General features: G+C 35.4%; 3 protein-coding genes across 5 annotated transcripts in view; 1 reads left to right on the top strand and 2 right to left on the bottom strand.

Annotated features, from left to right (window-relative positions):
• Positions 1-79: 79 nt before the first annotated feature.
• Positions 80-6,700, top strand: LOC144452429 (DNA-directed RNA polymerases I and III subunit RPAC1-like). The gene is made up of 11 exons (XM_078143524.1): positions 80-139; positions 242-313; positions 768-875; positions 1,510-1,642; positions 1,848-1,967; positions 2,302-2,351; positions 2,721-2,853; positions 4,325-4,444; positions 4,801-4,868; positions 5,633-5,681; positions 6,564-6,700. The coding sequence occupies exons 1-11, from the start codon at positions 80-82 to the stop codon at positions 6,683-6,685; spliced, it is 1,035 nt and encodes a 344-aa protein (XP_077999650.1). The 3' UTR covers positions 6,686-6,700.
• Positions 6,701-10,129: 3,429 nt separating this feature from the next.
• LOC144445456 (kelch-like protein 11) lies at positions 10,130-11,953 on the bottom strand. Its single transcript, XM_078135016.1, has one exon. The coding sequence runs from the start codon at positions 11,951-11,953 to the stop codon at positions 10,130-10,132; it is 1,824 nt and encodes a 607-aa protein (XP_077991142.1).
• Positions 11,954-12,691: 738 nt separating this feature from the next.
• LOC144452144 (inactive tyrosine-protein kinase 7-like) overlaps positions 12,692-16,622 on the bottom strand; it is a 31,092-nt gene continuing 27,161 nt past the window's right edge. For all 3 annotated transcript variants that reach the window (XM_078143199.1, XM_078143191.1, XM_078143184.1), the window contains one exon: positions 12,692-16,297. In XM_078143199.1, the coding sequence (XP_077999325.1) occupies positions 15,725-16,297 (573 nt within the window). In that variant the 3' untranslated portion in view covers positions 12,692-15,724. The remainder of the gene's footprint in view (positions 16,298-16,622) is intronic.

Raw genomic sequence — 16,622 nt, forward strand, 5'->3', positions numbered from 1 at the left:
GTATGCCCTTCGCCCAGAATGGTAGACTCCATTTTGATTGTGCGTAAAGAAATCCCAACTTTTCTCCAATTCGATAAAAATGTCTGCCCTCAATGAGATGCGTACTCGTATTTCCCTAAAGGAATACAGCGTACAAGATGTGAGTAAAATCGGAATTGGTTTTAATTTATGACGGAAATTCTTACAGAATGATGCAGTTATCATTGTTGTGTAACCCACTATTTCATTATGATATTTACAGGTTCATGCCACTGATTTTCCTGGAGGTTTTGCCGGAGACGACGACACGTGGAGTCAAGAAGATTTCGAAAAGGTGCGTATTACACCAGAGAGGGCGGCCTAACAAGGATATCCAAAAAATTCTCATAACCCAGTACTAAAGATCTTTATGAACGTGACTGACGGACCAATTAAAAACAATGCAAACAAAAATCACCAAAAGTTTTTGTATTGTGCATTTATTGTTTACTGCGATAGTACTTCTTTTCTTAATTTCCTTTCTTTGGGAAATAAATTTCAACAATAATAATTCATATATCATGAGACAGAACATCTTCATATTTGTTAGAAAGTGAGTTATACACTTCCCTATGCAAGCTACTAAATATTTGCTAAGTATCAACTTATCAGTTAATGCTATATATTCTAATACTGTTTGTTAACTTATTTTAAAAGTGCAACCCATGATAAGTAGTTTTTTGCACAAACTTCAACAATTTGCAACTGACAAAATGTCAATTATTCCACATATACTTTTCCATGTCTAGAAATTTGAAGTACAAATCTTGAAGATGACGGATGATGAAATGGAGTTTGATATGATTGGTATTGATGCCTCTATTGCCAATGCATTTAGAAGGATATTGTTATCTGAAGTAAGTTACTATTTCACAAAGTATGCCTATAAGTAACCTGGAGTAGGGTTTAAAATAATAACATCATGTTGTGTAAAAACAGGAGATATGTACTCCTTGCTTTATTGATGGCATTCAGTTGAACTGCTAAGGCATCTTTTTCCCAAATGGAAAGTTACAAATATACATCATGTAATTAACACTATTAAATATCATTGTATAATTATTGCAGTCCTCGTACAATACAGTCAACAGTCAATGACATCTGTATTGACTTTGCAATTTATGGCAAATAACTAGTGTCGAAATATAAATCCCAATCAAATGTACAGACCCCAGCTTGACCATAATGGCCTGCAGCTTGAAATTATAGGTGAAACATGTATGGGAAACCTATTTCCAAAAAAGTGATACATCAAAAAGAGAATTTTAATACTGAGCATACACTTTATGCAATTTCTAGACCACCAAGTTTGTGGATACACTGATTAAATTGACAAAGTATTAGATACTTACAATCATAAATAATATATTTTCGATGATTGTAACAGCACATTTAAAGTTGTACATGCATCTAGGTCAGTCTACCCACACATCACCCAAAATCCAATGTTGTAAAAATATATATATGGTAAAGTTTTGGAATGTATTACAGGTTCCTACTATGGCAATCGAAAAAGTGTTTATTTATAACAACACATCTATTATACAAGATGAAGTATTGGCACATCGACTTGGACTGATACCAATATATGTTGATCCTAGATTATTTGAATACAGACAGGAAGGTAGGTGCACACAAATTGTACTCTCAGAATAAAGGATAATGTAATCTGTACACTTTATATAGTGCTGTCCACAATTGAAATAGTGCTACTGATAAAACTGCTTACCATTGAACCCTGTAAGTACTGTACTTACTATTGACACATACAGCTATAGACTTCTAATTGTAGGTTTACTCTCAAATCCACATTAATATTTGTCTTTCAGGAGATGAAGAAGGTACTGCAGAAGATACATTGGAGTTTCATTTGAAAGTAAAATGTACAAAAAATCCCCACGCTCCTAAAGATGCAACAGATCCAGATGAAATGTACAGAAATTGGAGAGGTGTGTATTACATGTAAAAGTGTATATATTCTCTCACAAACTACTGAGAATGGAATTGGCATATTGATGATTACAATTAAATTATTTTTTTTCCTTTCATTCTAATGTGAAATTGTAATTCCAGTGAACATGCATGGAGGATTATAACTGGCTTAGTATACTATCAATACTGCCTTTCCAAACGTTTAGTCTGTTGTTTACATCAGTAAGCCTCCATTTCCTTCTATAATTATATAGACTGAAGTCTTTTGAAAGCATGCAGAATCCAGATAACTTATTGCCAGTACATGTTTTGTGAATTGTTCTATTTTGTCTGTATTTAAATAATTTTTAGTTACAACAAAAGACATGAAATGGATTCCAATAGGAAATCAAGTAGAGTTGGTAAGTAGATTTCATTCCTGGTCTATATATATACACACTTAGAAACCAAAGTGATTGAAGTCTTTTCTGACTGTGCATGCATGGTTTCTTAAGGTCATGTATGTACAAATCTATACACCCATAGTTTCAGAGATTCTTTGAAGTCTTAATACTTTATATACATGTTTAGAACAGTTTATCATTTCATCAATACTTATCCTCTGGTGTTTATGTTTTTATACTTAAATGAACCAATACCATGTAGGCTGTAAGATTTGTCATTAAATTTGTGTACATTCTTTCATTATATGTGCTTAGCAAATGAGGAGCACCAACAATAATACATATTTTCATCTAGATATCATGTTGAAATATCTCCTTTTTTTGTAGTATTCCAGTGAAAACATACGTCCCGTCAATAATGATATTCTTATAGCTAAACTTAGACCTGGTCAAGAAATGGATATAAGAGTGCATTGTGTCAAGGGACTGGGGAAAGATCATGCCAAATTTTCACCAGTGGGTAAGTACTTAGTTACACCATAGGTCCTACTTCCATGTAGTCTATGGATACACCATTCGATATGTGGTTATCACAACCTAGGAGTCTTTCTGTGAACATGGTATTGAGCAGCTAATGGATGAGGGAAGGCTGGTTTCTTCACAGACATATATTTGGAGTCATTGTGGTTGAATGGTTAGAGGGGCTAGCTGGCTTGTAATCTGGTTCAAGCCTTGTCACTGCTATATGTTTCTGTCATTTGCTCAAATGATAGTTTCTTTGTGTACAAAAAAATAATCCCCCCCCCCCCTGTAGAGAGAGGAATTATTGTGCCACAATCACCACAGCTGTAGATGTGTTAGACTGACACATCAACCATTGTGGGTACTCCTCTCATTCCTGTTTCCACAAAGGGGAGGGATGATAAGGACGTCCTGGTGACATATTTCACAGTCTACAAAGTGTGAACCTGATATCTGCATCATGTAAAGGAAACAGGGAAAGGTGTTGTTTTACACTTCAACTTATCATATGGATATGTGTAATTACAAACATGGAGGTCCTATCACCTTGTATGTGTAAGGGACAATCGCACAATGTCACGTACACAAGTTCAACAAATGAACATCGTTCGTTTAGGTCAAAACCCTCTCCCCCTTCCCCCTAAATGAACGTTCACAAGTGTGACATCAAACATTCTTATATGTAAACTATGATGAAAACTGTAGCAGTTACACCACTACAATCGATAAATTATTAATGTAAAAACTTTATTGTAAACACATTCAAATACTACCAGAAACCATATCTCACATTAGAAGTTATTTTTTATCAACTTATCAACATCTCAGTAGTAAATACAAAAGCTGTTATCATTGATGGAGTGAAAATTCTCCATTTAAATTTTGTTTAGAAGTGTGAAAATGAAGTTCAGCAATTGCATTGAAGCCAGACCCCCTTCCACCTAAATGAACAAAGCTCACTTATTGAGCTTGTGTGACATTGTGTGATTGTCCCGAAAGAAGCTGTTATCTTTGTAAATGCAAAGTCATTGAAGGTTAGTCCACAAGACTCTCATGCTACTGACAGCAAGTTTTTGACAAGACGTCAATTCAGTTGGATCGGATTTTGTCTGTATTAGAGTGGTTCCTTGCATTTTGAGTGAGAAAAACAAGAAGATTTTTGCCTATTCTTGATATTGTGGGAACATTGATAACACTCAACCAACCATGAAAATAAATGAATAAAACATATTCCTGAATAATGCATATTTGGTTGCTAAAGCTGAGAGACTTAAAAATCTGTCTCGATGCCAACATAATCCAACTAGGTAAACAAAACAAAACCCTGAAAGTAAAGCCAATAACATTCATGCTTCAGGAACAATGCCCCTGGTTTTAATATCAGTCTCAGTGATAAGTCAAACTGAAAGAGTGTCTACATCATTACCCTGCCTGTATAGAAGTGACCTTCATTATTGTTCTCTTTGCAGCCACTGCCTCATACAGACTACTGCCTGACATAACATTGACTGAACCTGTGAAAGGAGAACGAGCAGAAAGGCTGGCAAAATGTTTTTCACCTGGTGTCATTGAACTCAAGGAAGTAAATGGTAGGTCTTTTTTTAAGAGCTGAAGCAATAAAACTTAATTTATTACCATGTGAAATGAAATGAAAAGTTTCATTTTAGAATTGTTTTTTTCATACTAGTTGCAACAGCTGTGGATTGCGGTTACTGACCCAAAATTTAAAAAGAAAAAAAATTGGAGTCCTGCTAATGAAATGAGCAGCCTTTTATTATTTTGGGAAAGAAAAAGAAAACAAAAGACATTATTGCTGTGTGACCTTGCATCTGCTATAAATGTACCTGAAGCAATATGACAAAGAATTATTGATGTCTGACTTAGTGCATGTTTCTTATTTTATTGGGCGTTCAAGTTTTGGTGTCAAATTTCTCTTGATTTCTAGGTGAGACACAAGCAGAAGTAAAGAATCCAAGATTGGATACATGTAACAGAGAAGTGTTCAGACATGACGTAAGTCTTCAAACACTTTGGTCAGTAAAAGACTTAAAAGTGATCCACATTTAAGAATCCCTTTGAATAGTTCTCAACACATGCCGAGGCCAACGAAAGAATTATGTTTACACCAATGGCAATTATGCAACCTTGCCAACCATAAACACTGGGAGAACTTTTGTTACATGAAATGTGGCCACTTATTTGAAGCCTGCAGGTGCTATGCATTGCCAGGCTTGAGGGACTCCAGAATAGATTGTGAACTTACAATGGAAGCCTTGTCAGTTCCACAGCAATGAGATAGTAGCAAGCATGCAACATAGCCCTGTCATGTCACACAGTCCCAAAGCTGAATGGAAATCTGTAGAATCGTCTGCATATGTGTATATCATAATGTATTTTCTTTAAAGGTGATGGGAATACTAGCACAATTTTTTTTTTTTTTTTTTTGATGTAGCTGCAATTGGAAATTTTTGAAAATGATGGCAAAACATTATGGCCATGTATCAATTTTGTATACAGTAGTTTTAAAATCACAGAACCTTTTCTTGTAAAACCCTTGCATGTATTTAGCACTACTTAATCAAGACATCCCAAGGATTGGAATAATGATATCATACTAAGGTTTTAGTTTTAGTTTGGATAATCTTCAAAATAAAGACAAGAACCTGAGGGTTTTTTTGCTAGTTTGATTTGTTGAATTGGATAGACTTTTGACAACATCTGAACTTGTAGGTCATTTACCAACATTTGACCAGGGGATTATTCAATGTTTGTTTCAGGATTTGAAAGACTGTGTGAAGCTGAGCAGAGTCCGAAACCATTTTATCTGTAAGTTACATTTATATTGTGTACTCGGACTATACATGTATAATATATATGCTGTCTCAGCTACTTTGACCTGCCACTAATGCAGCAATTTCTTGTGGCTCATGAAAATTTGGTATTCCCAAACTCCTTACTGTATACTCAAGAAAGAAATTTTCATTATTTTGAAAAAAATTGTCTTTTATCAGAGTGTACTCTGTATAGTGATGTGATTCATGCTGTACATTTCAATGATATACAGGTAATTATGATGTAATGGTGAAGTCAAACAAGTTGGTGAATGTGTAAATACCTTTCAATATAACTACAAAGATTACAATCATTGCACAGCATGCAGAGTATGGAATGAAATTATTAGAATGTAGCCAAGACTGGAACACATGCAGGGCATAGATGGCCTAGGGTCACAGTCTGTAAATGTGGTGTTTGGAGTTATGTTTGTTTCATTCTGAGATACTGAGATACGTTTCTCTCAATGCATCTACTGTATCATGCAACAGACAGAGCTATCACTTGGAATTTATATCTGATATAAAAATGGACATTATGACATTTTTTTGTGCCAATAAATTTGCAAAACATGACATTTTGAGTTCCCAAGTCATTATGTTTGATTTCAACACCTCTATCAGGTAGTGTTAACTCAGATTTATTTTGAAATACATGTAAGTTTATTGTGTATTTTGTATTTTAGCTGTAATTTTAGTTAAAAATGGAGCCACAGACTGTCACAGTCTCCCACTTAAACAAATTACACTATCTCTTGTTCCACAGCACCCAAAGCAAATGTACATGACAAAAAAAAAATGTCCCAAAAACATGTCCCTTACAAGTTGATGATAATAATGTCTAAGAATACTTAATGATGTTTTTGTTGTTTTTCAGTTTCAATAGAATCTACTGGGGCATTAAAACCAGATGTTCTGATGTCAGAAGCCATCAAAGTTCTCATCGCAAAGTGCAGCAATTTCCAAAATGAATTAGACCATGCAGATTCAACTTCATGAGTTGTACTTTTTGTGTAATAGCATTATCATAAAATAAATTTTTTACTTGAAAACTGTGTCTTTACTGTCACGAACATCCTTACATGGCATATGTTTGTTACTGGCAATACAGTTTAAACTAGTAATATTCATTCTAATTCACCCCAATACAGTTCAAAGGAGTCTTCTGCATTTAAACACATAGCCCCCAGCACAACATGTATTATGCTGTTAATTGATTTCAGAAATATGGTCCTAGAATCCTTTCAGAAAGGTTACCCCTTATAATAGTAATGAAGACATTTGAATGACTCTATAGTATTAACAAAATTTCAAAAGTTATTTAGCAAATTTAAATTTGACCTTGAAGATGAAGGTCAAGGTCAGAGGTCTGTCAAAATAGTAACCTTACCTCTAACAATGTACAGTGGTACACTTTCAACGTTATTGAAGAATTTGCTGCTTGACTTTGAAGATGAAAATCAGAGCTAATAGTTATTCGTTTGAAAACTTATCTTGATAAACATAGATGCAGACACTTGAACAGTACACAAGATAGAAAATGTCATAAGTTATTGAGCGATTTCCTATTTGACCTCAAAGATGAAGGCCAAAGGTCAGGTCAGAAAATTAAAAGCTCACCAGTGATATATGGGTGTAGACACTTGATGGAGGTTGGCAAGGTCAAAGGTCAGGATATGAAAATAACAGCTTGCCTGTGATAATATGGGTGTAGACACTTGAATGGAGTGTGTGTATTTAGCATCTCAAGTTATGGTAGAGACAGATCTCAAGTTATTTGACCTTGAACCCTGTGCATTTGTGATATGATCATAATAAACAGTGCCATCTGTCATAGAACAACCGTTACAGTCAAAAGCTCTCAGCTAATCAAATTATGTTGTGTTTATTGGTTAAATTTCTAATATTCATTATATTACTCTATTATTAGTTTGATACAGAAAGAGTTTTGTCCCATCACCTGTCAGATTATTAAATCGATGCTCAGTTGTATTTGTTTATTTGTGTAGCTTGTCTTTGTTTTTACTCGCCCTGTTCAGGAGTTTTGTGTAAATTGTTTTGATTTATTCTGTACAGTTGTGAGCTGTAAACTATGTATCCTTTGAGGGCTAATAAAATTAATAATAATACTGGAGTACATGGCATTGTTAGAAGGCATACTTGACCAGCTTGTACACTATATATTCAATTATTGGTATAGAATCACTATCAATACCATTTATTTTCCTTGGGTGTCTTCTTGACCGTTTTACAGTATTGGTCACAATAAATAGCTCAGTGATAATAATTCCGTACATCCAAGGTTTAGTGGTGACTAATTACATTTTTTTAATTCTCCATCTCTTATTAAATTACTGTGCATACAATATTGATTATCTCCTGGTTAATTAGCCAGCGGTCATGCTAGTACACAATTTGTTGTCATCAGCGGCAAGTATGTGTCTACTTTTCATCTTTTCATTATAAGCCTGGTTCTGAATTGCCATGCCCTCCAGCAATTCTATTATATCATTAGTATTTGATGTCATTGTGCAACAAGACAGCTCTGTGATGGTTTAATATGTCATTGTCTTTGAAAGACAGACCCACAACCACATACTTAGTATGACATTGTGGTGTGATGAATCTGCTGAAGAGCACAATAAATTACATGGAGTACTTGCCATCTTTACCATGTACACCATCATTTGGTTGTTGCTATGGGAGCGGTCTTGTTACTAGATATGTTTATTCACTTGTCTACCCATCTATATTTTCTTTGCAATGTACACCATCATTTGACCATTGCTATGGGCATGGTCTTGTTACTAGACATTTTTGCATACATTTTTTGAAGTTTATCCACTTGCCTATCCATCCCTGTTGTTATCTTTGTAAAATATACTTGCATTATCTGGCTGTTGCTGGAGGCATCATCATGGTTACTAGGACCAATTGTGTCAATGTGTTTTGAACAGTAACTGTAGAATAAGACCAAGAAACCTCTCCTCCAAATTTTAGCACTATCCAATAAGTTAGTAGTTTAAGAGATGTATCTTTTGAAGCCCACATCTGTTTGTAAGAAAATCTCTTACTATTTAATATGGGTCGATTTTCACTGTTACTTTCATGTAATGTACCATTTTTACATCATGTACAGCTCCAGAATGTGGGATGGGGTTACTCTATAATACAATTGCACATACAGAAATCTCTGTATAGCCTTAGATGAACAAGGGCTATGATTTTTGAGCACACAAGGGGGCATGGGGGTGGGGGGAATATCTGATCTAATCACATACCCTAACTAACCCTAGAAACTGAGGAAAAGTGAACACATGTAACAATACACATCCTAAATCTTAGCAACTGAAGATTAGTGACTGCACACACCCTAACTCTTAGAAACTGGAGATTAGTGGACGCAGACACCCTAACTCTTAGAAACTGGAGATTAGTGGACGCAGACACAACCAGCACACACCCTAACCAGCCCTAGCAGCTGGGGACAAGTGGACACACACAACTACTCCACACACCCTAACTACAGTCCCTCTATCATAGAGGGACTGTGCTCTAAATAACTGGAGATTTCTAGACACATCTAACCAGCACACACAATAACTAACCCTAACTACTTTCACATTTGATACCTTGATTGTCAAAAGTGGATATAAGCTTAGAATATGACCAGGGCAATAAATTTATGAATGAAATTAGGTGCTATGCTATAATAGGATAACATTTCCATCATGAATTCATTTCATGTTTCTAAAGACATAGTTTTTGCAGAATTGTGTGCATCATTACCAGTACTAGTAGAGATGTGGACAAGTTGTTTGTGGGTGCAATGTATCTATAATTAGTGTTAAGGTAAATAAACACTGGCAGTAATTTACTAACTGACAAAGTAACAGCAAAACAAGTAACACACAGTTGTAAATAATAACAATAATCTTTATTTTGTACGACAAGTTAACTCTTCTAACTGATATACAGCAGTACCAATGCCAAATAAAACAAAAAACTTTTGGAGTTGTAGTGAAACCAAGTTAGGCCAGAAAAAAACATGTTCAACAGGCAACCTAGCCCCCATCACTTTAAGTAAGTGGGCCAATTTTTTTTAAATTATGAGACAACGATGTATGAAAATGAGCTATGTAATATACTGATGGTAAAACATTTGAGTTTACATAGCAGTACTTTATTCAGTCATTTGATAGTAGACCTTTCTTTATTTGTCTGTCTTGCAAGTGATTTCTTATCACACCAATGACTAGCTTATTCTAGTATGTTCACGTAGTGGATTACATAATTTCAAGACATTTCACTTCAAAAAAAAAATTTAGTATACAGTGCATTACATAATTTTCAAGACCTTGTTTTTATGTAATTTCCATTCAAGCAGTAACCTATCAATGTGTACAGATTTAGCAAAATGCATTTCACTGTGATATCATCATGCTAGGGGTAACGACGTACAATTTCAAATTCAGAATTCCGACTGATGACCTCATATGGAATTTGCAGTGCACAGCACGACGCCATGACAACTGGATATGGCGGTGGTTCCATAACTTTCCATGTCTGGCTGGACTGTTGAAACAAAAATGTTGATTTACGAATCGTCCCATTTCTTGTTTCCCCTCCACAAACAAAGGTATCACCAGTGTTATCACATATTGTTGATGCTTGACAATCCCGTTGTGAAAGACCATGTATTTTTGGTATTTCTGACTTCTCACATTCAAAACCATTTTGGGATACAACCACATCTGTTTCCCCAAGTATGGTAATGACCATGCTATCCTGACGTTTCACCAGGATTGGTGTACCAAACTGAAAGTTACCACCATATTCAACTGTCAGTTCCTTCATGATATTCGTTACAGAAGGCGTAACCCACTCATCAGTTTGTGTGTCATAGCAGTCGATGACGCCGTTATTTGGTAAAAACTTTCGATCCTGACTAAAGTTCACAACATGGATGTCTTTGTTGTTTAGGGTAAATGCTTGACTTCTTCGATGGATGTTGAGCGCAGTGGCTTTAGTAACCCAAGTGTTAGTTGAAGGATCATATTCCTCCATAGAGTTGACACTTCCTTCACTATCTCCCCCTATAGCATATAGTTTTCCATTGCACACCACAGCCACACCACCTTCATGCTTGTGGTTAGTTGTTGGAATCTTGTATTCAGAATTCTCATCCCATTTATCTACCATTGGGTCATACACATATGTGGCATCATTGCTTAATACAACCATTTTATTATCCATCACTACAGCAGGGGCCAAGCTAAACTCATGTTTATACTCTGAGGAAAAGCTCGTTTGATCTAGTGTTACCCAACGATTTTCATTGATGATAAAACCCATGGTGAACACATTATATACATTTTCAGGGTCATATCTATCTTCTCTGTATCCTCCTGCCAAAACTATAACATCCATCAACATGCCTGACCTTGGCATACTTATCAGGTCCCCTTTACCTGGATCTGACAATACTTTGAATCGCATGGCCTTTGTCACCAACTTTCTACATTCACTGTTGTTTTGAATCAGTGGTTCATCTTCACTACGATATAAGAGATACTGAACACTGACATGACCAAGACGAACAAGGTTGAACAATTCTGGAAACAATGCCTCTCTGTCTGTTAACTTATGGTTGGTCCATTTAATTACAAGGTCAAACACGAAGTCTTCTCTCACGGCCAGTCTTTCATTCGTCAAGAGTCTCCGAAACTGCTCAACTGGAAAGGCTAAAATCTCTTGCTCAGACACTTTCATAACTTCATAGAATCTATTTTCAATCAGCTTATTTGCAGACTTTGACAGTCTTTGGAGATGGAACATTTCTGCCACGTTTCTGAGTTTCAGACAGTTTGATACTGTCAAGTGTTTCTTCATGAATTTCTCACATATTTCTGTAAGGTCAGCTAATAGTAAATGATCAGCGCCTTTTAGAATGTCGACCACATTGTCCTGAGTCAATTCTATGTCACCTGTATAGATATAATCCAGAATTATTGCCATGGCATCAGCTGAGGTACACTCCAGTTCTACACTTCCGCACTGAGCTTCCTTCAAGTTGCTTCGGAACAGCGACTGGAAGTATGGCGAAAAAGCTGCAAGAATATTCCGATGGACTTTAAATTCTCGTCCATCAACGACCACGGCCATGTCACAATACTCGTCATCCTGTCTCTGCCTCTGAAGTTGATCTTTGAGGATGGAAAAACGTGAAATTTGTACCACATCGTGTTTATCTGTTTCGAGCTCCATTTTCCCCAATATATTTGGCGTAGAGGGCGCTTCGTGACCTCGACCTGACCTGGTCAGCTGGAATGTCTGGCGTATGTCCTCTGCAATTTTCTGCAAAAGCGCTTTTGAATATACATTGTAATAAATTATGCTTCTTAAAAATAAATAAAATGTATTTGCAAAATTAAAGTGTCCTTATTTCGGTTTTAGCTTTATGTTGTAATCATATTACAAAACGTTTGCACCCCTTTGGTATTAAAGCTAGTAGTAGGCCTGTTCTAAAAGCCACCATGCAGTTGACTGTTGCATGTTTAACCATAGACCATATGCTAGGACATTCATGATGAATATTAATCCTTTCCACCCAGAATAAAAGCAAAAGAACGATTTACTTGCCCACAACCTGCTTTGAAATGTGTTTTTTGGTGCTATAATAATGTTCATGTTTGTATACGTATGTGGTGTTGATAAATAGATTTGTTTTCAATTTTTTTGTTCTTTCTACCTATACATCCCACCAAGTTCAGACCAACCAGTGTTTGAGTGCAAGCTGTTTTTTCTTTCCCATTTTTTTACCAAAATCTGTGTGGTGTTATCAATTTCCCATCATAAGTAATGTCCCTATCAAATACCAAGGTCAGGCAGTTTACACACACATACACACATTGGCACACCAACATTTCACCAATGGCATGACTGAACCTCAGTGATGAATAAAAACAGACGATCTTACACATCTTGAGTTTGGTTATGTGTACACTTTATTAAAATGAAATGAATGGACATCAATGTTGTGTGTGAAGAGCTGTAATGCCTTGTGGTCCAATAAGTTGTAACAACAAAAAGACTTTTATAATGAATCCAAAAAATTACAACTACTGACAGTCTAGATGGGAGACTCTCTTTTTTTTCTCTCTCTACACTGTGGTCCTTATAAGACCAACATGAATCTACCTCTCTATTTACACATTGACAGATCAACAAAACTACTGTAACTGAAAGCAGTCACAGGTTAATACTGTACACCACAATGGACAGTGTTTAAACAAATACTTGAAAGTTTACTACCCTACATCTGTACAGTGTGTGTGAGTGCCTTGTCATGCCCTTTCTTGTCAGCCCTTTGTCATGAGTTGTTGTGGCAAGGCTCATGTTATCAATGAACGCATAGTTCTCCTCACAGCTTTCATCAAGACAGAACCTAAAATTAATTTTTGGCAAATCTGTGTTTTTTTCTTGAAATCAATGGATTGGACCATCATATGTAAAGAACTGTGAGATTAACATAACATTGACAATGCAATTACACAAAGCTGATGAAAAGAAGTGATCAATTTATCATATATCCATACCCTGTTGTCTGATTTTTAAAAGATAGTCAGTAAATATTATACTTGAGTTTTTTTGACATATTCAGTACACTTATCCATATGGTGTTTTGAATAAAGACGGATTTTACATTTTCATTTCACAAAAAAAATTTGAACAAACTAAAGCAATTTTACATTTCTTTTCAGATGCACAAAAGATTCCATTCACAAAGTACCGGTAAACAATACAGTATCTGAAAATATGGATTAATGTACCACAATTTTTTAACTTAATTTTTTTTTAACAACATCAGGATGTTTATGATGAAATTTCTGCAGTTTGCAAACATCTGGCAATAAATATATCGGTTAGGGAATGGGTATATGATGAAACTAAAACAAGACATGAATACTTTGAAACCAATACAAATGTTACAATGACCAAGTCATACATGTACATCTACTGTGCATCATACATGTATTTTATATATACATACCTCCTCACTCCAGAAAATCTTTTATCAAAGCTTTGCGTAAAACCAGAACACCATACACTGCACCGAATACCTCACTCTCTTTCGGATAAGAGTTTTAACAACTCTTACCAGTCCTAGAGAATTTTACACAATGCCTACTCTCCTATGCCATACAACATTCATTGTGATGGCTGTACTATCAACATATGTGAATTAAAAAAAACCACAATCTTTATTTTCAACCTAGATTTTACATGATCTCACCTGTACTAAAATAACACACTGGGAGGGTGTTCCAGGCATTCAGAGGTAGTGATGTAATGTGCACAGTATGTTGTTATGGTTCTAGACATGAACACTTTTCTAATCCTTTCTAACAATTATAACCACCATGCAGTACAAAGTTGACACAACTTGGATAATTTCAGTGTTACAGTATATTGGTGTACATTCCTTTGTTCTAGATGGCCAACTTTTAAGTAGGCGTATTAATAAACAGAGATATACTTGTTACTTTTTCAATAGAACCCCTTGGTCCCATCAAAATGAAAAAAAATTCTAGTCAATATAAATTCCCCAAAATCTCAAATACTTGTGATCAATGTTTTGATCAACTTGTATCTCTGGGAAAGAAAAAAAAATATTATTTTTTTTAAAAATCTAGTCCCATTCCTTCATGGTGAATCTCACATAGAAAATATTAAATGTGTACTAAGGGCCTGTTATCACACAGCTGGGAAAAACAACGAACTGAATGGCAAAAAGATGGACCTGAGACTAAGAAACTCAAAATGTACGGGTAAGGTGAGAATAATATGAAAAGTAGCACGAGCTTCTATAGATGTGGAGTAAAAGTAACAGATTTTGAAAAACAGACAATTTACAACAAAAAATTATACTCTCTGAAAGAATATTTATTTTTCTAATTTTTTCTTAAAAATCTGCCACTTTGTCGTACTATAAAACCTCTTAAAATCGTAAATGGCTATTAAGAAATTATGGCTTCTTTTTTTCAATACTGTTTTTCATACAAAAAAAAAAACTCTTTGCATTAGAATTTTTAGCTTCACACACATTAGAATATAGATAGTCATTTTATTTTAAGATCTTCTCTAGATTTAGTATTATTCCATGATTCCAATGGCTTGAATCAGAAAAATAATCAGCCTTTTTGTTATCTTCAAATTTTTACTAAAGAACAAAAACCATTGTATTAATTGGAGGGACAGTTTGGGAAAAAAGCTGATGATATCAAATACTGGTCTACTGCCAATGAGTTCAAAGAGAATGGCAAGAACATTAAAGATAGTTTTCATTTCCTCACAAAAAGTCCAATCAGTGACTTTTACTTGTGAGAACTTCTCAAAAATGTCTCAGTAAACTAAGTTTATTCTACAGACAAAAAAAAATATTATCTACAGATATGCTACTAAGCACAGCTTTGTCCCCTGCAGTTCTATGGATTGAACTTCAGAAGAATACTAAATTGCATAATGGCTAAACAAATTGCAGGTTTACCATGAAAAAATCAAACAGCAACACACACACATAAGATTAATATGTTATTCTTTTCCAAAGAACCAATTTTGGACATCACTTGTACAAAATTTAATCAGAACATCACCTTCTTTTTTTTTTTTAATCTCCAATGAAAAGACAAGCAAGCACTTCACTGTCTAATGAGAAGCATACACATTAACTTAAAGTGACATCTACTGTTTTGTTTCTAACTTAACATGAGTCTTTAGACAGGAGTTTAAACAGAACACCAAGTATACTTGAACCAACTGTACATTATAATATGTGCTACTAGCAATAGCAGAGGTGACCATCTAAAAGATACCACATGTAATATTTTAGACATCTAAATTGTTCTGGTCTACCCACTACTTGACACTTTTAAAAAGGTACAGTTTCAGAATTTTGTGAAAATCTGTTATTGTAGGATTTCATGATTTTAAGAAGATACCATGATGATTCTGCTTGTTCCAACACTGCTGACAGACCTAAATTTCACTATCTACCTTAAGCTCACCAATAGTTAAAGCAATGTCACTAAAAGACGGCCTGTCTTTTGGACTGTCTTCCCAACACCTGTGCATGAGAATTTCTAATTCTTCAGGACATGATGTTGGCCTTGCTAAACTAATCTCACCTGACACTAAACCTTTCAAAACATCTTCATCTGCCAAGTCAGCAAATGGCATCTCTGCAAGGGAGAACACTTCCCAGATGAAGACCCCATAGGCCCATACATCACTCTTGGTGCTGTACTCCATTTCAAAAATGGCCTCTGGAGGCATCCATCGGATGGGGATCAAACTCTGGTGGTACTCGTAGTATTCTGCATTGTACATGTCTTTGGTCAGACTTAGGTTACTGACCTTGACCTCTAGACTTGGACTGACCAGGCAATTCCTGGTGGCAAGATCCTTGTGAATAAAGCGATGATTGGAGAGGTGTTCCATCCCTAGTGCTATCTGATTGATGATGCTGATCTTATGAGTCAGATGCAACGGTGGGGGTGAGTTCTTACCATTCTCACCACGGGTGGCCCTCAAAAACTGCTTCAAATCACCCTGTATAAAGAGATCAAAGCGGATAGATATCAGAAGTGCACTCAGCTGTACTTTATTGAGACATTCAAATTAGAAGCCTCTTATCTCTCTAAGATATGCCTCAGGTGGTGTGCTACAGTGATGAGTACAAAAGCCAAGACAAATCTGTCATTCACAGACTGAATCTAATTTCAAAGTAGACCATGTGGAAATTCCTTGATCACATAATCTGGTGTAATTAGGTTAAATGTGCATGCATTGTTATATTAGTAATAGCTCAACTACGTGTCTGACACCTTTAGGTGAAAAAAATCTCCACAGCGAACTAAAAATATTGAATCTAACA

Source organism: Glandiceps talaboti, chromosome 2 (assembly GCF_964340395.1).
Source record: "Glandiceps talaboti chromosome 2, keGlaTala1.1, whole genome shotgun sequence".
NCBI classification, from domain to species: Eukaryota; Metazoa; Hemichordata; class Enteropneusta; family Spengelidae; genus Glandiceps; species Glandiceps talaboti.